Raw genomic sequence first — 23791 nt, forward strand, 5'->3', positions numbered from 1 at the left:
CATACTGTATAGCTGCATCCAGGGAAAATAGCGACAGAAAAATGGCCACAAAATGGCAACAAGCTCCAGTAGGATGAGGCTGATGTATTTACAGAAAATACCTTTTAGCTCAATATGTTTCTTCAATCAACTTGTAAAAGTGTAACTGCTCCTATAGCAACCGCCAGTTCCCTAGTGGTCCCCCAGTGGTTCCCCAGTGGGTCCCCTAGTGGTCCCCCAGTGGGTACCTAGTGGTCCCCCACTGGTCCTCCAGTGGTTCCCCAGTGGTCCCCTAGTGGTTCCCCAGTGATTCCCCAGTGGTTCACCAGTGGTTCCCCAGTGGTCCACCAGTGGTCCCCCAGTGGGTCCCCCAGTGGCCCCCCGGTGGTCCACCAGTGGTTCCCCAGTGGTCCCCCAGTGATTCCCCAGTGGTCCACCAGTGGTTCCCCAGTGGTCCCCCAGTGATTCCCCAGTGGTCCCCCAGTGGGTCCCCTAGTGGTTCCCCAATGGTTCACCAGTGGTCCCCCAGTGATTCCCCAGTGGTCCACCAGTGATTCCCCAGTGGTTCCCCAGTGGTCCACCAGTGGTACCCCAGTGGTCCACCAGTGGTCACCCAGTGATTCCCCAGTGGTTCACCAGTGGTCCCCCAGTGGATCCCCCAGTGGTCCCCTAGTGGTTCCAAAGTGGTTCACCAGTGGTCCCCCAGTGGTTCCCTAGTGGTTCCCCAGTGATTCCCCAGTGGTTCCCTAGTGGTCTCCCAGTAGTTCCCCAGTGGGTCCCCAGCGGTTCCCCTTTTAATGCATCCATTGTCCTGCCTGTACAATAACTGAATTAACAAGTACCCTATATCTGTACGGGTTTTTATGGTAATAAAATGTTAAATCTCAACATATTTCAGCCCTCTATTCTCAGTATACTGTAATTCCTCTGAGAGGCTTTTGCTGTTTTTTTTATCCTGGTTTGACTTCTCTTTTTTTTTAATGACTTATGCTTCAAAGTTAACCCAAAGTCTTCAGCATTCCTGTGTTTTGGGACCACCCTACTCCCGGTGAGGACTTAACCATGTTCAATAATTATTCAGCTAGCAGTAATAGTTTACTTATAATGATAATGTGAAAAAATAATCAATATTGCAGATAGAAACAAACTGCAGTGAGTAGAAATGGAGCATATATGATAAAAAAGTTATTTTTATAAAACAGTCACTATATCCTGACAGTAGTATATGAGACAGGTAATCTGAAAAAAGTTCAGGAAATACCGAGCACCGCCCAGCAGCCAGAGCACAGCCATTAGGAACGCTCAATAGCAACACTCTCTCTGAAATGACCTGTGATTGGCCAAAGTCTCCCGTCACGGGCTAGATATTCTAAACCCTGAAGACAAAGCCATGAGGAGGTGCAGAAGTCTAGTTTTCTCTCAGAGCACTTGAATTACAATATGCTGAGAGGTTATTATGGAATCTATGCCCAATAATGCCAAAAACGTTCTGCCTACTGCAGGTTTAAACTTAAATTCAAAGCTTTATGAGGGCTATGAATTTGTTGGAGCCACTATTCCTCTCAGGGCTACGCCTGGCTACCGCTACCACCGCTTCTGTGTCCACTGAAAACATGATTGGTTATGGCAAAACAAAAGTGAAATAATGGCAATTCACTCTGATTTAAAGGCTTTAAACTTGGTTTGAAATGTATTAAGTATGGAATTGGGACACTGCTAGCCTAGCTCCGTCAAAAGTGGAAAAAAGAAAATCACCTCCCAACAGCTCTAAAGACTCTTCCTTTAAACATTATTTTTGCTTTGTTTGTATGCTGACATTTAAGTGTGCCCCCTAGTAATGTGTACTGTGCAGCTACCCTTTGCAGTTGTGCATGTTTTAGGAGTTCTACCAAGTTTGTGTAATAAAATATTTCAGAGGTAAACAGTTTTATCAGCGGCGTAAAGTGATACAAAGAGGAATTGTGTCAACCTTTCTCACTTTGATTTCCTTTCTTTTCAGTATAATTGGTTTTCAAGAGATAAGTGGCAGAGGCTTTCATATATTTGTCTTGTAATCCCATTTTCCACATATGTTAGGATAGTCATTCCTTCTACATTTTCCTGTTTAAGTAGCATCCACCTCTTCCACCTTCTTCTCAGTCATTCTTCCTGTGGACATTTCTTTCCCTCATTAGTTTCTCCATCTTTTTCTTCCAGACCTTCCCAGTGCCGTGACCAACCTGACCCACCAGACCAGGCCCGGGTCTGGGGCGGGGCTGGGCCATGGGGAGTGGCTGGTACCTTTGGTGGTGGTTTCAGCTCTGACTTTCCTCTGCCTCGTTCTCCTGCTGGCTGTGCTCGTCTACTGGAGGTGAGTACAACAACAACAACACCGCTTCTGAACGCCTTTTGAGCTGGTGGTCTAGAGGTAGGAAGGGGGATGGATGACTGGAAGGTTGCATGACTGATGTTTGTGGTTGAATATGGAGGGGGATAGTAGGCTACATCCTTGCCAAGCTTGGTACATTAGAGATACTGAGGAGGGTAAAACATGGACACCAGCAATGAGTGTTTGGCGGCTCACAAGCTACACAAATATGTTTCCAATATATCATTTGAATGAGTAGGAGAAGTAAATGCTTGATGTTATCAGGATTGGGCTGCATTGTGTTCCAGCTCTGTCGTTTCGCTGCGTTCACGGGGTCCGTGTCTGGAAACAGCTCATTTCTAGCAACGCTCCACTTTCTTTAAGCGTCTGGTCTATTTTTTTCCGAAGCATCTTTGCGTCTCTGAAGTGTAGGTGTATATAAATGCCTGTAATTATTGGTGATTAACTTAAAAAATATTTTTTTTTATGATGCATTTAATTAGTTTTGCATTCACACACACAGCAGAAGTGGTGTTTGTAGTTAGTGAGACTGAGTTAGTCTAACTTTGTGTCTTATTATTGGTCCTCCAATGTTCAGAAAATTCTGCTCGGGCTGCATTCCCCCCCCTATACTAGCACTGACTGGTGTATTCTGGGATCCTGCTCCTGCCACTCGTCCTCTCTCTCTCTCTGCTCTAGTTTACTCCTCTCCTACCTCTATCCCCTTCTAAATACTCCTCAAATGTTCTAGTGCAATCCACTCAGAAGATCTGGGTCCAGTTTCGGCGCCATTTCAATCTTCGATTGTGGTGCCCTTTTTACATTATACACGCATCAGTAAAACTGTTGAAACTAAGCTTAATGAAGAAGACTTGACTGGTACATACTCCTCTCTAGTTCCTTCCTAGTTTGACGCAGGCTTCCTGGTTGGAGATACAACAGTTACAGTCTAGTAGTGTATAGACGCATGCCTTACACTCATATCTGGAAATGATTTATAGGCTGAATCTGATCTTGTATTTTTGGTCAAACAATGAATCCCTACCAAAGTAATAGTCTTTTATTTCAGCAGCCTTCTGGTTTTATTGAGATATTTATTTAATAGGTTTAGCCACTTCCTGTTCAATTTACAGTACATGTCAGTTTCTAACATCTCCTTGTTGAAAGTTCAGTACATTGTGTAAAAAGAAAGCATCAGATGTTGATTATTCAACCAGCAATAATTGGCTGAATCCCTTTGGATAACAGCAGCTTTTTTTTTTTATTGAAATCTGAAACTAAAATAAATTGGTGGTATGTGAGGAAAGACAGAAGATAATAGTCAGCAATATTTTTTTATGCATAATTAATGAGCATTGTTGGAGGGGATTATGTTTATGTATGAACACCGGTATGTACTTGTTAGTGTTGAGAGATTGTGCGTAACCCTTCTCACAAGCACAAACACACACACACACACACACACACACACACACACATGCACACACACAGGTCTGGCACCAGGTGCCGGGGGTGTGTGGCGGTTTTAATCCTATTGTGGAGCAAAGCTCAGGTCACAACCCCATGTTCTACACAGACTCCACCCTGCTGCAATCCTGCTGGCCCTCCAGCAGCAGTTGGTGCGCCCGCATTATCCCAACTGTTGCTCTGCTGCGTTCAGGTCGTATGAGAAAGAAGTAAATATGAACTTCCTAACAAAAAAAAAGTTGACCTCACTTAATAATGCAGTATTTACTGCACATGCTGTTGGGAAGCACATTGGACCTCCCTTGAAAAAAACAATAGCTGGAAACATTATGCAGTGTTCAAGTCATCTAACGAGCTAACAAACAGAGGAATCTCTGTCTGTCTGTCCGTCTGTCTGTCTGTCTGTCTGTCTGTCTGTCTGTGTGTCCGTCTGTCTGTCTGTCTGTCTGTCTGTCTGTGTGTCCTTCGCATATCTCAAGGACCGCTCATCCGATCAACTTCACATTTGGCAGCTGTATTGCTGGGGACCCAAGGATGTGCAGTGTCGAATTTGGTCCAATTTGGCACGTGACACGTCCTCGATGTTAATAAACATTGAAAAAATAAGCATCCAGCGCTCTGTGCAGCAGCGGGGGAAAAGGGAGGCATGTCGTCCGATAGGCACAAGCTCACTGACAACACTGCAAGCAGCAACTGCCATTCACACTTTACACATGGACTCTTCTTCATTTCCCTGGAGTCAAAATGAGCGGATAATCAACTGAGTGTATTTGCACTGCACTAGTATGTACAGAAGCAGGACAGTGGGATGGTATTTTATCATCATTGATAGTGTTCCCATATTCACACTGTTAAACTGCAAACAACAACGTCATTTGTGATTTTTATATACATGTTTGTAAATCGATGTGAAAGACTTTTCTTTCTTGCCACCCAAAATCTCTTTAAAGCTTTAGTAGACAGAACGTTTTTATCATCATTAGGCAAAGATTCCATAATAACCTTTCAGCATATTGTAATTCAAGTGTTGTGAGGGATAACTAGACTTCTGCACCTCCTCATGGCTCTGTTTTCATGGCTTCAGGAAATCTAGCCCGTGACGGGAGACTTTGGCCAACCACAGGTCATTTCAGAGAGAGAGAGAGAGAGCGTTCCTATTGGCTGTGCTCCGGTTGGTGGGCGGTGCTTGGTATTTCCTCAACTGAGCTCAACATGGCTGCCGGGTCACAAACTTTCTCATTTTACTGCTAAACAGTATACAAGATGTTTCTGAAAACATTTGAGGAGAGAAATAGGCATTACAGTAACAGGAGATAGAGTTATATTTAATCAGTGCTGCCTAGTTTGACCGTTTGATCGGAGTTAGCGAGTGATTGATAGCCGGCTCTCATAAACGGCAGGCTCCAGATCAGCTCTGTTGGTTGTCTGTGAAATCCTGCAGATATAGTTAAGAGCACCGGAGGACACAGAGGACACATGATTTATTTCAGATTACCATGCACTACTGTCAGGATATAGTTTTATAAAAATAACTTTTTTTTAATCATAGTTGCTTCATTTCTACCCACTGCAGCTTTAAATCATGTCTTAATGAAATGTACTTCAGGAAGACTTTATCCCTCAATGCATTTTGATGTCCAAAGTAATTTGTTAACTTCTGTTTTCTGCTGTGTGTTCAGAAACAGATGAAACCTTTTGGATACTTAATATTGCCCCTTACATGCTACCACATTGGGAACAGGAACTGTTGTTCTTAGAGAATCAGAAACTACTGAAGATTGGCTTTGAATTCCTCGTCAGATAGTCTTTCTACTTCCTTCCTTGCTTGCTTGCTATAACTTCCTCTCAGTGTGTAAACAATGTCTTTGAACTGCAGCATGATTCTGTCAACTTTGTCCCATGTGACTTGAATGCATCATGACACCAGCTGTCTCACACCAGGAAGTGCCTTGGGATTGACCTGTGTGTGTGTGTGTGTGTGTGTGTGTGTCACAGAGAGGGAACAACCCCCTTCATGCCTTGTTAGGACACCCGTCCTCCCTCCCTCTGTCTTCCCTCCTCCTGTCCCTCCTGTCTCTCCTGTCTCTCCGTCCCCCGTGCACTCGCTCTCAGTTCATGTCAGCGACAGCATGCGGCAGCCTCCATCCTCTGCTTGTTCACCAGGATGAACACGTTCTGCTCTCTGCTCTGTATCAAATACAGGTAGGGAGGGTCTGGACACACACACACACACACACGTACACACACGCACACACACACACACACACACAGTAGATAAAGACACTGTAAAGGATAGATGGGAGCACACACTGTCAGTAAGTTTAGTTTCCTTTAGTTGTAGAATCTAAAACGAGGCATGTGTCAGTCCTTCATGTTAACACCTAGTTTTAGGAATGGAGTGTAGCTCAGGAGGTGTGTTTTTATTTCAGATGTGCGAACAAAAAATGTGAATTATTCTATTCTTCAAAGAACCGGTGTCAAAAAGGCTCCTCCTCGGTAACCGTTTTGATTCTCTATTTTTTTGTTCTGTATCTTTTTGGTGGAACGGAGGGCTCTACAGTTCTGTATGTATTTGAAAGTTTGGTTGCCATCATCCAACGAGTCTCCACTAAACAGTAAATGGCTAAACGTTTCTACAATCACCTATATGACAGTTTCTGATCTGGTGCCCCTATGGGCAGTACGACGTGCCCAACAAGACCTCAGACCTCAACGACAAACTATTCCCAGGTTCATACTTGTATTTTGGGTTTCTACTAGAACATGTTTACATTCTGTTTCTCCTCCTGTCTGTCCGAATATACCTGTATTCCCTCTCTTTCTTAGCGCCTTTCTCTTTAAGCCCCCAGTCTGGGGGCTTAAAGAGACAGGCACTAACAAGTCTGCTCTGATTGGCTTAGAGAAAAATATGGTGCACCACCTACAAAGGTAGTTTTCAATCCGTGGGTGGAGATTGGGGTTGCGGTATATTCTAATGAGCTGCATGTGACATAGGAAGGGGAGCCAAATGTGATTGGCTGGTTGATTCCCATGTCTTCTGTTTCAGACAGCCCACAATAAACTGACTGGGTTGTCTTATGTCACAGTCTGTGTGTTGGTAGGAACTCCAGATACCCAGATGGATGTGCACGAGCATTGACAAAGAGAGTTTTTCACAAAATGTCCCCTTTAAAGGTCCTATATTGTAAAAAGTGAGATTTTCATGTATTTTATATTATAAAGCAGATTTAAGTGCTGTATAAATACTGTAAAACTATCAAAACACTCAATATACGGAGAAATACACACAGCCCTCATTCTGAAACTGTGCATTTGAAACAAGCCGTTAGGATTTCTGTCCATTTGTGATGTCACAAATATACAATATATAGAGCATTCTAAATGTGTCCCAGTTTATTTCCTGTTGCAGTGTTTGTAAATAACATCAGCTGACAGGAAGCAAACTTGGACCCAAACTGTTGCCTAGCAACACATTTCTGTTGAAATGCACTGAAACGGAGCATTTCAGACAGAGCGTAAATACAGGTATATTCAGGCTGACAGTATGAGGAAAATAAAGGTATTTTTCTTTAACATTACAGCATGTAAACATGTTCTAGTAGAAACACAAAATACAAGTATGAACCTGAAAATGAGCACGATATGGGACCTTTAAGGTAAGAAGAAGACTGTGGCCATGGTGAAAAGAAACCAACAGTGACTGTTGGTAGGACACAGGATGTCAACAGCAGCCAGTGTACCATGTCAAAATCAAACACTTTGTACATCTAAACTTCAAGCTCGACCTCCTCCCTAAGAGCTTTAGCAGCACTGTAACAACATCATGCTTTTCTTTATCTATGTTCCACCTTTTCTTCCATAGCCAAGAGAAAAGCATTTATTCCTATAGCATTTCCATTCAGCTTTTTGATGTACCAACTGAACATCATTCATATATGCAAAGACTATACGTTTTGAGAACCTGGAACAGCCATCCAGAAGGTGTAATCAACAACACAAGGCTTTCATCCAGGAGACTGCTGTTCCGTGTGTTTAATTATACCAGCGCGACAACGTAGTCGGGTATATAGCGCTCCGCATGTCCGTCCGTTCGCGTGTCACACATGCGTTTCCGGAGCAGAACTAGAAAACTATTTAACTTAGGAACTTCAAATTTGGTCTGATGGTTGACAGTGTGGTCTAGTTGTGCCCTTTGGGGATTAGTAATCCAGGGTGCCCAAAATTAATTTTTCCAAAAGGGCAAAACCTTTGGCTCTATACCTTAGTAGGGGTCAAGCAGTGAGCGGGGTTTTGTGAGCCATGCTCACTTTTGCCTTGTTTCACTTTCACTTTACAATCAGTTGTTCAACATTCAGCGTCATTTTCACTGTACAAACGTTGTAGTTTTAAGCCCAACCATGTTGTTTTTTCCTGAACCTAACAATAGTGGTTTTGTTGCCTAAACCTAAGCAAGTGTTTTTGTTTAATTCACAACATTAAGCACGTGTTTACTGCGACCCAAAATGAGACACCGAAGGGTCTGACAAAGCGTCAGTATGTGACGAGTTGGGATGAGAACATGTTGCGTATTTCTGCCAGTAAAGTGTTCAATGTAGCATCTGGTCAGTTGATGAAGGCCATTGGAAGTCCTTCAATATCAGATGCCCTGCCTGAAGTAGGAGCCTGCTGCCCTGGACAAGGCAATTCATGGTTAACGGAGATGATTACAAGAGCCTCAAATGAGTTAAATTTAATATCGTGTTTGGGGGTTAAATTAAAAAGAGATTTGTAGACTAAAGCAACACTTCCACCTTGTTTAGCAGCCCAAGCAACATGGGCATAAGCAAACTCAGGTGGGGAAGCTTCATTTAATGGTAATAAAACATCTGGTTTCAGCCACATTTCACATAAACCAATCATATCCAGGCCATGATGAAGAATTTGTGGGTAAAAGGCCGGGGGAGGGAAACAGTCTCAATGTCGTTATCTATGCCATCAGTCTGATGGTTTATACGATGGAGGTTTCCCTTGCTGGACAAATTAACTAAGCTAGTGGACTCCAAAATCGCACTAGCTATAGACCTAGCAGGCTTTTCTAATCACCTGCATCCTGCCGAGCGCTGAGTCACTAGTGTTGAACTCGCCCTAAGCACCTGTGTATATTCCTAGAAAAAATAGCGACGCCCGAGAAGGAAGGCCAGTTATCAACAAAACCTGCTCTCTGCTCCCTACAGTAGAACGCCAGCCAGCGGTTCATTGCAGTAAGCCTACTGTACATCTCATCATTCCCCCCGCACGGGCAAGGGACCAGAGACAATTACTCAATGCCGACCCATCTTTCTAGCACAGTCCAACATCTTATTTATAACTTCTTCTTCTTCTTTGTAGACTGAAAGCAGCTTGACAGCTGGATGTAAACGTAGCTAGTCCACCTCTTTTTCTCTGGATTTGTTTTCACTTCTTGAGTGTTTTCTGAGAGAAGAGTATGTGATGCCTCTTCTGCTTCGTTCTGCTGTATTTAAACTCCAACTTGTCTCTAACTGCCTGATGCAGAGCTCCATTTCAAAGCAGTCTGATGTCAAACATCACTTTTGTGAGTCGTCAAAGTCACCGTCACAGACTAAAAACCTGACAGGAGACCTTCTGATGTGTCTGCTGATGTGAAAGCTTCCCTGTACGACTGCTTCTACTGTGTGTGACTTCAAACACACCCAGTGTGTGTGTGTGTGTGTGTGTGTGTGTGTCGGCTGCAGTACATAATGCTTTGAAATTAGACAAGTCACTTTGCTATAAAACCTGCAGAACGTTTTGACGTTGTTCATGTGAAAAGTCTCAGCTATATGATATGCAGCATTTTCCTAAAAAAAACAATGTACATAAGTATTAAATGTCTTTTTCTGATATAGAATGTACTTAAGTATTGAAAGTAAAAGTAAATGTTGTCAATAAAAAAGAAAGCAAGTCAGAATGTTGAGATTTATGAAGTTTATTCCACTTTAACATGTACACCACCTTAAACATGGAGGCTGTATTTCACTTGATGAAAAACAAGGCCTTAATAGCTTCAAGGATTTGTAGCCTATATATAGTATATCATTCAGGTTTTTAGGAGCAGTGTCCCAGTCAGGATGCTCCGACATATTGTGCAGCAGGATAAAGAGACACATTCTGAATTTCGACGACAATAAAAGATTGGGTTTGAAAATTTGAAAAAGTCACGGTACGCCAAGGAGTAAAAAGAACACTGATCTGACATGCAGCCTGCCTGGACTTGAGCAGAAATTGAAACTTAACTACGGCTTCGAGAGCACTTTGTTTGCACTTGTTGCCCATCACGTGAATGATGGAACTTGCGAGCTACGACCACTGATTCCCCAAACAAATAACGAAGATTCTTCGGTGATATGTATCGGAGTAAAAGTACACATTTTATTTAGGAAATGTAGTGGAGTAAAAGTGAAACTTGACAGAAATACAAAAACTCAAGTAAAGTACAAATACTCCCAAAAAATACTTAAGTACTGTAACAAAGTATTATTACTTTGGGAGTTGGCCTGTTGACCCAGTGATGTTGTTCAGGGGGAACCAGGTGAAGGGGAGAGGGCCTGTTGACCCAGTGATGTTGTTCAGGGGGAACCAGGTGAAGGGGAGAGGGCCTGTTGACCCAGTGATGTTGTTCAGGAGGAACCAGGTGAAGGGGAGTGGGTCTGTTGGGGAGGAGGGCTTGACTATATGTATGTGAACTGTTACGAGCTGCTGGGTTTACACTGTAGGAAACTGGTTGCTATGGTTTTGTGTATTGAATTGGCAGCTGTGGCTCAGAGGGTAGAGCAGGTTGTCCACCAATCGGAAGGTCGGTGGTTCGATTCCTGGCTGCTCTGGGTCACATGTCGTTGTGTCCTTGAGCAAGACACTTAACCCCAAATTGCTCCCGAAGGCATAGCCATCAGTGTGTGAATGAGTATTTAGATCAGATCCTGATGGGCAAAGTTGTCACCTTAGCAGCCTCTGCCATCAGTGTATGAATGTGTGTGTGAATGTGTGAATGCTAACATGTAGTGTAAATCACTTTGAGTGGTCAGTAGACTAGAAAAGCGCTATATAAGTCCAAGTCCATTTACCATTTATAATGTTTTGTGGTTGATAGGTGGACTGGTTTGCTGTGTAATGGTGAACAGAGTGGTTCTGTGTGTTGGTGGGAATCTAGAGGGTTGGGATGGTGGGAGGTACTGGGTGTGTGGATGTGTGAGTGTGTGAGTGAAGGCAGGTGTTTGACGGGGGCTGATTTTAGGTGTGTAGTTTTCAATTATTTTTTTCCCAAGGTTCTTCTTTTGTGCGATGTTTAATTAAAGAATATCAAAAGTCAAACTCTCTCTCTTTCGCTCTCTCTGTCTCTGTTACTCTCTCTCTCTCTCTCTCTCTTGTCTTTCTCTCTCAGAGATGAGCTGTATGTACAGAGAGGGTAACAGTCAGTGTGTAGCTGAGGTCCAGTTCAGGATCTGTCCTCCAGAGTTAAAACTGTTAAAAGGTAACCTGTGTCTCTCTCTCTCTCTCTCTCTCTCTCTCTCTCTCTCTGCCAGGCGCTGTTTCCAGACAGCCCACTTCTATGTGGAAGACAGCAGTTCACCCAGGGTGGTCCCCAATGAGACGAGCCCCGTCACCCCCATCCCAGGTAACAACCAACCACATCCCTTTTCGCACGTAGAATCCCCACGCAAAGCCAGATGTGCTGCTATAACTTGTCATGGCAAGAGACTTCAGACATGTCATCTGTTTGTGTGTGTGTTTGTGCACTGTTGCCGTGTGAGTCGCAGTAGATGGAAGATTGTTACCGGTGTTTGGGAGTAGAGATAAATCAATATATGGGTTGGTCTATTCAATGTTGTCCACTTTTGATATGTTGAAGAAACCACAGCCATTATGTAAAGTATACGATACTTGTTGTTGGACATCTCTTGCACCAGAGACGGCTAACTTCTGGTTTAGCACTACATGCTAACTTGAATGGGGATAAAATAATTCAGTCGTGAGGCTCTTCTAGACTTTCACTCAAAACAATTTACCCACCGTTTTACAGCTGCAACAGTAGCGACGGAGTAGGCTACGGCGGAGCCTTTATGTAATATAACGGCTGGTTAAAACTTTTTGACAGCCCACCGATGCGGTGGCCCACTGGGATTTGTCCCAGTATGCCAGATGGCCAGTACACCACTGGCTGTGGCGAGTAAGTGCTGTAACTGGTGATTGAGTGGGAGAACCACTGATGCTATGTGCTCTAGTTATATAGTGTTACAGGAGGGGTTATGTTGAGGATGGCTCCAGTGGGTCATCGAGCCGTGACTTCAGACCCGCCCAAAATATCCTGAACACAAAAATGGTGAAAAACAGTTTAACGCTCTGACTCCATAACTCAGTACTATATAGTTCACAGTCTTTTCATGTTTTCAACAATCATTTTGTGTTTAGAAACAAATCTCTGATTTTACTTTAACTGGACTTTAAATTTTACCAACTGGACCTCCTGTTTTTCCTTAGAAGGATCCACATTATGTCCAATCTGTCTTCCTCGGTCCTCAAGCTGAGGACATATTTTCTTCAGCCCGGTCAGTTGGAGCAGTCTCAGATGTAGTCACTGTCCGTGTTGCAGGTGGTGTACATCTCTGAGAGGTGACCATATGCTCGGCAATTAAACTTGTCTCAATACAGCTAGACGATCCTGATGAGCCACGTTGAGCACAGGACCATCGCTCAAAGCTTTTTCTTCAGATGACCGACTGGGTGTGTGTGAATACAATTAAACAAGCGTATCTGACAATTTCACATACTGTGAAACCATCTAGCGATTCCTTTATTTTAATTTTTGTTTCATTTTGAAGTGAAGGCTAATTAAGAAAATCAAACTAAAAGGGCTCATGCAGAAGAGTAAAAGGCTTTTAAGCGTGGTAGACAATCTGGAAAACTCAGTTAGCAATGAGATTGTTGGAGGCTGCAGCTCAGACTATCTGTGCCTTCAGTCCAAAATATCATCTGTAGCCACATCACAACCTGTGCTGTGTGTGAGAGAGAGAGGGAGAGAGGCCATGCCCAGTTCACCAGTTACAAAGAACACACACATATATAACCTCTAGGGCTTGAAAGCTGCTCCAGCTTTAGTCCTCAGGTCCAGGATTTGGATCCAAACCCGTCAAATCAATTAAAAGCTAGTGGGGCCTCCTAACAATGGGCCTTGGTTGTGTCCAAAGGCCTCATTGACACCAGGGACAGTGTGCCCAGCATGGCAGAGTCCAGCACAGACAAAAGGGGGTCTACCATTGATCCTGTGTCCCATCCCCCCGCAGGAACACATGCTCTCCATTCATCACTGCGGTATGATATGGTTGTTTTTTTTGATGGAGCTTTACAGACGTTTGGAGGCTAAATATCAAGAAACACTGTGTGGAGTCCACTGCAGCAGCAGCAGGCAGCAGGGTGGTGTGTGACCATATGTTAGTTGTGTTAATTGTCTCAATAGGCTCAGACCTAGAGCCTCACACATCCCATAATCCGCTTTAAGAGCTTCAGCTGAATTTAAAACCTGCAGGCAGCAGCCACTTATGACAGAAACCTTCCAGTCAACACACACAGAGACCATCAAACATTATTACAGATGTGTTACATTAGCATGGAAAGATCAATATCGGATAATCAAACGCTGCTTATCTGGTATTGATATCATGAAAAGTCACACATATTACAATTAGTTAAAAACAATCATAAGATGAATTGATAATTGAGGTGTAATGATACAGCCACGTTGTTGTTTGTCGCATTAAAGGGAAAAGTTTGTTTTCAGGTGTTGGGCAGTACTACTGCAGAGAGTCAGGTGTTGGGCAGTACTACTGCAGAGAGTCAGGTGTTGAGCAGTACTACTGCAGATAGAGTCAGGTGTTGGGCAGTACTACTGCAGATAGAATCAGGTGTTGGGCAGTACTACTGCAGAGGGAGTCAGATGTTGGGCAGTACTACTGCAGATAGAGTCAGGTGTTGGGCAGTACTACTGCAGAGGGAGTCAGGTGTTGGGCAATACTACTGCAGAGGGAGTCAGGTGGTGGGCAGTACTACTGCAGAGGGAGTCAGGTGTTGGGCAATACTACTGCAGAGAGAGTCAGGTGTTGGGCAGTACCTGTGCAGTGGGAGTCAGGTGTTGGGCTGTACTACTGCAGATAGAGTCAGGTGTTGGGCAGTACCTGTGCAGTGGGAGTCAGGTGTTGGGCAGTACTACTGCAGAGAGAGTCAGGTGTTGGGCAGTACCTGTGCAGAGGGAGTCAGGTGTTGGGCAGTACCTGTGCAGAGGGAGTCAGGTGTTGGGCAGTACTACTGAAGAGGGAGTCAGTCCTTTGCGTTGAAAGGGGCCAGCTGAGCATCTAGTAGGGATGCCTCGTGGGCGCCTCCCTAGGGAGGTGTTCCAGGCATGACCAGCTGGGAGGAGGCCATGGGGAAGACCCAGGACTAGGTGGAGAGATTATATCTCCATACTGGTTTGGGAACACCTCGGGATCCTCCAGTCAGAGCTGGTTAATGTGGCCCGGGAAAGGGAAGTTTGGGGTCCCCTGCTGGAGCTGTTGCACCCGCGACCCGACCCCGGATAAACGGTTGAAGATGATCTGATCTGATCTGATGCTGTGGTGTAAGTGATGGTTCTCTACTGTCTCTAAAAAGAGATTAGATCAGTTCTCCAAGTAGCTAATTGGCTTTTCCCGACCCAGAACACTCCGCAGCCTGCTGTGTTTACTGACACACAAATCATTTTGACATATTTGCATACCTAAATGAGCGTAAGTGAGAGCGAGTGTATGCTCTTGTTAATATTTGATGAAGACTAAACTGAGGCGCTGTGAGAGACTTTTTGCCGTTGTGTAATGTTTTTTCATCCGTTTCACTGAACGGCCTCCAATCATCTGGGTCCAGTTCAGCTTTTCATGCTGTCAGCGTCTGAAGAACGACCACTTTGCAACTGTTTTCATGCGTAAGTGCCAGCTGATGAAACATTGGCTCCAGTCCTGTACCGTCCTGCTAAAAGCTCCCACAAGCAATACAACATCACAACAACAAAAAACGACATGCAAGCTTTCTTATATGTTTTTACTTGCTTGCTCCTCTGTGGTAAAGCAGTGGAACTGAACAAGCATTATTCATGGCAGACTGCATTAAGCCTGGCCATGCTGCCGTATTTGGCGAGCTGGGACTGAGAACGTGTCTGAGCACTTTAAAGACTTCTTGCTCACAGGGGCTTAAAAAAATTAACCAAAAGGACCCACAAACAGCTAGTACACTGCGTGGTGAAATTGTTTTCATGTTTCATAGGTCAAGAATGAACTTTCAACTCAGAAAAATGGACATTTGAACATTTAGAGTATAATTTCATATCAACTGGGGAACTCCATTTGCTGAGGAAAACGATCGTTTACGAATCTTAATGAACAAGTCGTTAGATATTTGGTCAACGTATTGTCGCTGGGCTGTTATTGGTCTTTGAATTATCTGTCCGATCTGTCCCATAGCCGATGGGTTCCGTCTGATGACAGATAAAGCCTCTGGGGACAAGGAGCTATATTTCTGGGGTTCTGGTGTTGCCAGAGGATATCTGGGCCAATACTTGCTGCTAATTGTTTACAGTCCAATTAGCACCTTGAGATGTGACACTGGAGTTGGAGTTGAGAGACGACGTGTACGACCGGATTGTTTCAGCAGCAGACAAGTTTACAAGCCCATTTTAAACTAACAAAAAGCTAAATCATCGTCAGACGACAGCCGGCGGGTTCCCAGATTGCATTGTTCCTCCTCTTTTGCTCAACACACAAACTGTTTACCTGCATTCAACCAAAGCCTGCTCAAACCTGATTGGTCAATACTACTCTGATTACGGAAACCAGAATGCTTCCGACAACAAATTCTTGTCCCGTTGCTACAAATTCTACATGTAAATGTGAATGTAGAATCTGTTTATAGAGATTAGGAAGAACGTTGCTCTGGAAATATCAAATTGATCGTAAACCACCAAATTCAGTTTCCCAATCAATTTGAGGTGATAAATAGGAGCCGTAGTTACTGATACCTGTAAGACTTAGTTTAAATACTTTGCTTACGTGGTTTAGGCGTTTGAAGAGGTGAGTCACATCATCACAGATTGGTCTGCCGTACATGTGATGGTGAGTCAGTTCTCAGCTTCCAGACTGTATTAGCAGTAGTCTGGTTCTCATATTCTCATATTGCTGTGTCACTAGTGTGTGCCTTGCTCCAGGGCAAGTTACTGCTCCTGTGGAGCCGGTTTAACCCTTGCCTCGTCTCCTTTCTGCAGATGACCTGGAGGCCATTCCAGTCAAGCAGTTCATCAAACACATCTCTGAACTCTACTCAAACAACCAACATGGATTCTCTCAAGATTTTGAGGTAAGCAGTATACTGTGTTGTTCTTAAACAGGATCATTTAAAGACGCTGCAGTTCTTAGACCTGCAACCATTTTGCCCCAAGCTCTTCATCACCTGCTGTTTGCTGTTTCAGACTACACCAGTACATTTTGGAAACACACCTACACATCAATCAATCAATCAATCAATCAACATTTATTTGTATAGCCCTTTACAACAACCAAAAGGTAAAGTGCTTTACATTAACATCAAGAAAAAACAGGAATAAAAACACAACATATCATAAAATTGGAAAAAGGTACATAAAAAGCCTAAGGAAAATGTCACATCGCTACTAGATATTAAAAGCCATTCTAAACAAAAAAGTCTTGAACTTAGATCTAAAAAGTACTAGGTCTGTGATAGTGCATATATCAGGGAGTAACTTGTTCCATAGTCTAGGAGCAGCGACAGCAAAAGCACGATCACCCCACAGCTTATACCTCGACCTTTTTCTAAAAAAAGTTGACCAGATGACCGCAAAGCCTTGTTATGCTCGTGGAGAGTTAAAATCTCTGACAAATAAGGTGAGGCAAGGCCGTTAATGGCTTTAAAAACAAACATCAAGAGCTTAAAATTGGCTCTAAAGCGAACTGGAAGCCAATGGAGTGAGTAAAGCACGGGGGGTAATGTGTTCACCTTTGGAAGTGTTGGTTAAAAAGCAAAAAGTTGGAGACGCGTGAGGGAAGACTGGTTGAGACCCACATACAGAGCATTACAATAATCAAGTCTCGAGCTAATAAAGGCGTGAATTGCCTTCTCAAGATCGTGCCGAGTGAGGAAGGGCTTTACTTTAGCCAGAAGACGAAGCTGGAAAAAGCTAGTTTTGAACAACAGAGTCGATCACATGAACACAGACGGTATCAGATACTGCGATGATAAGTTTATGGTAGAATGTGCAAGAGCAGGTTACCACCACAGATCCTGGCACAGTCACCTGGGTCAGATCAGAAGCAGCCATTGTAAAAAAGTGAGATTTTCATGTCTTTTATATTATAAAGCAGGTTTAAGTGATATATAAATACTGTGAAAGTATCAAAACACTCAATCCACAGAGAAATACACATAGCCCGTATTCAGAAACTGCGCGTTTGAAACAAGCCCTCCAGATTTCTGTCCATTGTGATGTCACAAATCTACAATATTTAGACCATTTCAACGTTTTAAACGCAATCATACTAAATGAGTCCCAGTTTATTTCCTGTTGCAGTGTATGTGAATGACATCAGCTGACAGGAAGTAAACATGGACCTAAGCTGTTTCCTAGCAACGCAACTCCTTTGCCATTCCATTGAAATGCGCTAAAACGGAGCGTTTCAGACAGAGCGTGAATACAGGTATATTCAGACGGACAGGATGAGAAAAATAATGTATTTTTTGAACATTACAGCATGTAAACATGTTCTAGTAGAAACCCAAAATACAAGCATGAACCTGAAAATGAGCACGATGTGGGACCTTTAACTCTGCTGTTTTGTTTTTAAGTCTGTCATTTGTGCTTTATGTGTGAAACCTTTACGCTGCCGTCTTGACCTCTGAAAAAAGATTTTAAATCTCAACGGCACTATCCTGGAAAATATAAAGGTTAAAGAAAATGGATAAATATACTGTATCTTGTTCCCATTGTATTTCTAAAGCTCTAATTAGCGTATTAGTCACAGTAAATCAGTATATAGTCAGAAAACTCCGATGTAGCAGGTTTACTAAAAGATATTGTTTAGTCGTTTATCAGAAGTGTTCCCCTACAGTATGTGTTTAATCTCAAAGGGGAATAAAATATGGGCTCTCTACTGTCTAAATACACTCCCACACCAAATACATATTGCAAGCAGAGATAGTAAGAGATAATGAAGATAAAAGTGGCTGCATACTGAATGACTATGGTTATTGCAGAGAAGACGAGAAGGGCAAAGGCCCCATGCATGCTTCATCACACTTCTTCATCTTGACTGAGAGAGAGAGAAGTAGGAGGACTGAGCTGGAACCCCCTGAATGAGTAACTTAATAGTTACACTACCAATGTGTCCTTGGTGTAAAAGTGGCCATCATATAGTTATAATCACAACTAGACGATAGGTGACAAATGAAAGGAAAAACCTGAATAAAATATGAATCTGGTCTTCCCAGTCAAACCGGAGATTTTGGAGCAGCATGTTACACCATGTAAACTCAGGATGCATCGAGTGAGCAGCATAACATGCACATTACCATTCTGTCAGCTTCTACACAGCAGCGTTTTTCAGATACGCAAAACAAACAAGACAATGAAATTGTCCTCGAAATGGAAGTTTGTAGATGTGTGAGTACCTGAGGACAGATGGATCCGTGAGCTGTTTTTATACCTCACTGCAACAACATTTTCATTCATAAAACAGTCTGACCTTCTCTTATAGTTGTCTGCGCTCTATTAAGATGACAAAACACTGCAAATAGAATATTTTCAAGGATAATATGGAAATCATTCGGTTGGTATACTTGTGTTTAAGTAGCAGTAGTCAGTATATTCCTTGGGCAAAAATCCCATAATAACCTTTCAGCATATTGTAATTCAAGTGTTCTGAGAGATAACTAGATTTCTGCTCCTCCTCATGGCTCTGTTTTCAGGCTTTAGAAAATCTAGCCCGTGACGGGAGACTTTGACCAATGACAGGTCATTTTAGAGAGAGAGCATTCCTATTGGCTGTGGCTCCGGTCATGTGACCGGAATTTGGCCTTCCTTCAACAGATTTCACAGTGGCGGTGGCGTCACAAACTTTCTCATTTTACAGCTAAACCGTGCACTACAAGATGATTCTGAAAACATTTACAGAAATAGGCATTAACGTAACATAATATTGATTCATGTTTGATCAGCGCGGCCTAGTTTGACCGTTTGGTCGGAGTTCGTGAGTGATTGACAGTAAGATCAGCTCTTACAGCTTGTTTTCCTCCGGTCTGTGAAATCTTGCAGATGCTGTTAGGAGCAGCAGAGGACACAGAGGAACATGATTTTTCAGGTTACCTGTTTCATGTACTACTGTCACGATATAGCGACCGTTTTATAAAAATAACTTTTTTTAATCATATTTGCTCCAATCTTACCTACTTCAGCTTTAAACGCAAATGTTGTAGTTGAGTAGGTTGATGGTATATCCAACATGTCATCGTGTTGTGTTGTTGGGTGTCAGAATCCATGTTGCACACACTTGAGATGATAAACTGTGATTCGAGGCTCTAGCGAGCAAATTGGTTCAAGCTTCTTTATTTGTCATTTGTGAATTCCAGCAGAGCGGTCATCGGCAATGAAAATCTTTGGTCTCAGGTTCCTTCAACAATGCTCATAAAATAAGCATATATAAAAGGAGAAATCACACACGTAAAAGTCAAAGCAAAATGACAATCCAAGGCATAAAATTGTGCAAAAGGACTTAAATATATACATAAGTAAATATCAAATATTAATATAAATGTAAATTTCCATCAACCATCCTCTATGTTCTAAGATAGCAACTAAAATGGGATGTGTTTATGTGTGTGAATGCATGTGTGTGTTGCATGTGATTGAGTGTCTGACATGTATGTGCCAGTTTGTGTAACCTCCCCCCCATCACCTGTCCGTGTGACATCATCTCCAGTCAGATCCTGCCTCCTCCCATCATACCTGCAACCTGATCTGCTCACACATGACGCTCGCTACGCCTAAAATAAATCCCCTTTCCCAATTAGTGTGATGAATCAATGTTTCATAGCTACAACAAGGCGGTCGGCCTGTAAAGCTCCTGAGGAAACAAGGCCGAGGGGTCAGAGCCAAATCCCGCGCCTGCCTTCCCTGTCGGCCGTGCTGAGCGAGCAGCCAACAGCTGTTTGCTTGGCAGCGACTCCACATTAAACACTGACATAGATTTACAGGCTGCTAAGCCCACGATTTCCCTCTGTCATTTTTTAAGACTCTAAGCAACAGCCAAAAGGCAGTAGAAACATAAAAAAATAGAAAAATAGAAAATATATCAAGAAAAATATAAAAGTGAAGAAAAAAATGTATCAAAGCAAAAGAGAAAAGAAAATCAAGAAACCTTTGAAAAGCTTTCAAAAAGGCTATTCCTTTCTAATCCCCTTAAATGCATCTAAACAATGACTGTGATTTCATTTTATATTTGAATAATATTTTATACTCAATTGCTTCCAAGATACAACATTGTTTTTCCGCTCGCGGATACTGTTTCGTGCGTGCGAGAGTTTTGATACTAATTAAACGCCATAGTGAATCCTGTAATTGATTTTCAGTTTAAATTGGCCCATAACTGAAGCAGTAGTCATTTCACTGTAGCTGTTACTTTCCAACATGTCGTACCATGCCCTCAGGTAAAAAAAACAAAACCAAATGATTATGCAAAGCAAGGGATGTAGCTTTTTTAAGCACAAGCTACGGAGAAAGGAACACCTGCTAGAGCCAAAAAGGAAGAATGAAAGAGGGAGAGAGAGAGAGAGAACGAGGGGTTGACGAAGTTGAAATCAGCTCCAACAGGTAGAACTAGGAGAGCAGCTTTTGTGTAAGAGACGCAGACAGTGACTGCAGCGTGTGGTGGACGTGAGACACCCAAAGAGTGCGGTATGCGTCAACAACAACAACAAAAAAACACCGTATGGTGAAGTATGAGAAGTAATCACGTACATTTAGACGGACAGCAAGGCGAGATGTGTAACAAAATGTAGAACCAATCGCAGTTCATTGACAAAAAACAGGTAAAGGCCGTTCTTCAAATGGATAAAACAACAGCAGCTTGATTGAAATTCTCTCGAGTGCAAAATAAAAATACAAGAAAAATGAGATATGTCATCAAAACAACCCGACACCAGTTTGATTGATGTTCCCTGGAGTGCAACAAAGGATTAGAGATATCTGTTCTTCACGAGACCTACTGTACACGTCGGATAGGATTCTTCCATCTCTGTTAATGATCTGTCAAATGCTGCATTCATACCATGTCAGAACAACAAGCAGTTGACTGAGAGTACTTTATGTCTGAAGTGCAGGTAGCAGCCCCTAGAGCAGTGGTTCTCAAACTTTTTACACCACTTACTACCTCAGAAAATATTGGGCTCTTCAAGTACCACCATCATGACCGATGTTAAAATACAGTAGTGTTGGCCCATACCCTATTCAGTAATGTACAGTTCACGCAGGTGGCAGATTTATTCCTAATAAGAATATTACTTATTGTTGACTTTTGTCAGCCACACTGTACAAAGGGGTAGAACCAGAGCTGGCACTTAAAGTCTTCCACACAACTATTGTGTGTGGCTTACCGGCTTTCGCCATGCGGAGGCTGGCACGATACGAAGCTTCCTATGCTTTGGCCACGGGTGTAACACAGGATTGAATCGTGGACTCGGACTGCTTAAGTTCATCACGTTTTCTTAGAAAAAAAATCAACTAGTTTGTCTCTCAGCACTGCGTGTTTGGTTGTAAGATGCCATTTGAGATGCGATGGTTTCATGGATTCATTGCTAAGAACATCACCACATATCACACACTATGGCCTGGGTTCTTCCTCCGTCCCGCTCCAGTTGAATCCGGATTCATATTTCCTTACTGTTTTGCGCGGTTTGCAGATAGCAGGTGCTTTAGAGACTTCACTGGCGCTGCTGAACTAGCCACTTAGCACTTGTGCACTTCCTCCACTTCAGTTTCTACAGGGCCGATCGAAATATTCTCCTCCTGATCCGCACTTCTCCTCCTAATAGTTCCCCTTTGGAGCCACGATTGCAGTGTTTTTGAACCCTTCATCATTTTAGCTACCTCCGCTTACTATCTTGTCATCACAGTTTAGCTTGTAACTAATTGTGGAATATTTGCACGCACTACTACCCAACTACGTATACCTGCTACGTGGCGGGGTGGCAGCGCGTGCATACTTTTTTTGTTTCAAAATAAAGATATTACAGCAAAGCCAAAAGTTATTTTAAATCCCATTTCAATGATCTCATGGTTAAGGTATTTTCATTGTAGTAGTATTTTGATAGTATTAAATGTTTTTAAATTCATTTAAAAAAAAAATTTCAGAGATTCCTCCGCGTACCACTAGAGGGAGCCACAGTACCATAGTTTGAGAACCACTGCCCGAGAGGCTGCATTGTTCGCTACACTACACAGTACAAAAGTGGAAAGGTCAAAAGGTCATGGGGTCATAAAAAAAGGGGTTAATCCTCTGCAGAGCATGAATATGTTCATTAGATTTATGCATTAATTGCAAGTTCAAATTTTGATGTGCTGGTTAAAAGACGAAAGGTTAGAGGTCACCAGAAACATCCAGAGGCCATTTTCAAGATACCTTACAGTACACCAGAGTGTATAGACACCTCAGAATAACTTATGTGTGTGTGTGTGTGTGTGTGTGTGTGTGTGTGTGTGTGTGTGTGTGTCCTTCCCCAGGAGGTTCAACGGTGCACTGCTGATATGAAGATCACGTCAGAGCACTCCAACCATCCAGACAACAAGCACAAGAACAGATACATCAACATCGTGGCCTGTGAGTACACACAATGTCCCGTGTCCTCTATATACTGTACTACAGTACACATCTATCCCTGTGAGTACACAGGGTCATGGTGGACCTTGAGTCTGTTGCAGGCCTTTTGTTTTTATGGTTACCAGGGCGCTGAAGGCGGTCTCAGACAGGTAGGTGGTGCTGAATGGGAGAATAACCCTTGTAACTTTGTGTTTGGCCAGTCTGGGTGCAACAGCGTGTCCTTTGACTATCCAAAACATTTTGCATCATTTGTCTGGGAAATAGTTCTTTGACAGCGAATCGGCTTGAAGGCCAGCAAGCTCATCTTCACAGCCGAGGTATTCCACGTCCTCGAGGCTGGAAATGTGGCGCTCCGTCACCCACGATTCCTTTGATAAGTACTCGTCAACATCGGCAAAACGGTACTTAACTTCCTCCCGGAGCAAGTTCATGTGCCGGGTAAACTCGGTGCGTAAAGACGCACGTATGCTCATAAAGGCGTCAAGAGCGTCTTTGCACTGCATAATGTTTGATTCAGGGCCCTGCATCGGCTTCTTTGTTTCATTGTAGAGAGTCAATGTGTCTGCTAGGTATACCGTTTTGATCCAGAATGCATCAGTCAGCTGTTCACACAGCTCCCGATAGTGATCATGCAAGAATTCCTATATTTTTTCCTGTAGTTCCATAAAGCACTTGACCACGCGACAACCAGACAGCGTCTGTGTGTAACATACAGCTGGGCAAACAGTCTCCTGTTAGTAGGGCGAGCCTTAATGAAGGTGACAACTTTAACAACAGTTGCCAGGGTGTTACTAAGGTCTTCACAGTCTTTTACTGGCTATAGTGCTGGCTATTGGTGATGGAGCATGCAGTGGAAAACTTTCTTTTAATTGGCTGTTAAATCCCTCGCTTTAGCCCATCATCGCTGCAGCCCCGTCAGTGCAGCATGCAACAAGGTTTTGGTAGGGCAGATTGTTGGATGAGAGGTAAGAGTCCACAGCCATAAAAAATATCTTGTCCTGTTGTTGTTGTTGTTGTGGCTCGATTGGTTGACATAATTAAGAATATATAGCACACAAACGAT

At 43.0% G+C, this 23791-nt stretch overlaps 1 protein-coding gene across 3 annotated transcripts in view; it reads left to right on the top strand.

Annotated features, from left to right (window-relative positions):
* LOC119490712 (receptor-type tyrosine-protein phosphatase gamma-like) overlaps positions 1-23791 on the top strand; it is a 460745-nt gene that overhangs the window by 414478 nt on the left and 22476 nt on the right. For 2 of the 3 annotated variants that reach the window (XM_037774205.1, XM_037774206.1), the window contains exons 13-16: positions 2176-2329; positions 11353-11444; positions 16110-16201; positions 22632-22728. In XM_037774205.1, the coding sequence (XP_037630133.1) occupies positions 2176-2329; positions 11353-11444; positions 16110-16201; positions 22632-22728 (435 nt within the window). Of the gene's footprint in view, positions 1-2175; positions 2330-5956; positions 5996-11352; positions 11445-16109; positions 16202-22631; positions 22729-23791 lie in introns of all 3 variants that reach the window. The other variant, XM_037774207.1, reaches the window with a different exon arrangement.

Source organism: Sebastes umbrosus, chromosome 1 (assembly GCF_015220745.1).
Source record: "Sebastes umbrosus isolate fSebUmb1 chromosome 1, fSebUmb1.pri, whole genome shotgun sequence".
In the NCBI taxonomy this organism is placed as follows: Eukaryota; Metazoa; Chordata; class Actinopteri; order Perciformes; family Sebastidae; genus Sebastes; species Sebastes umbrosus.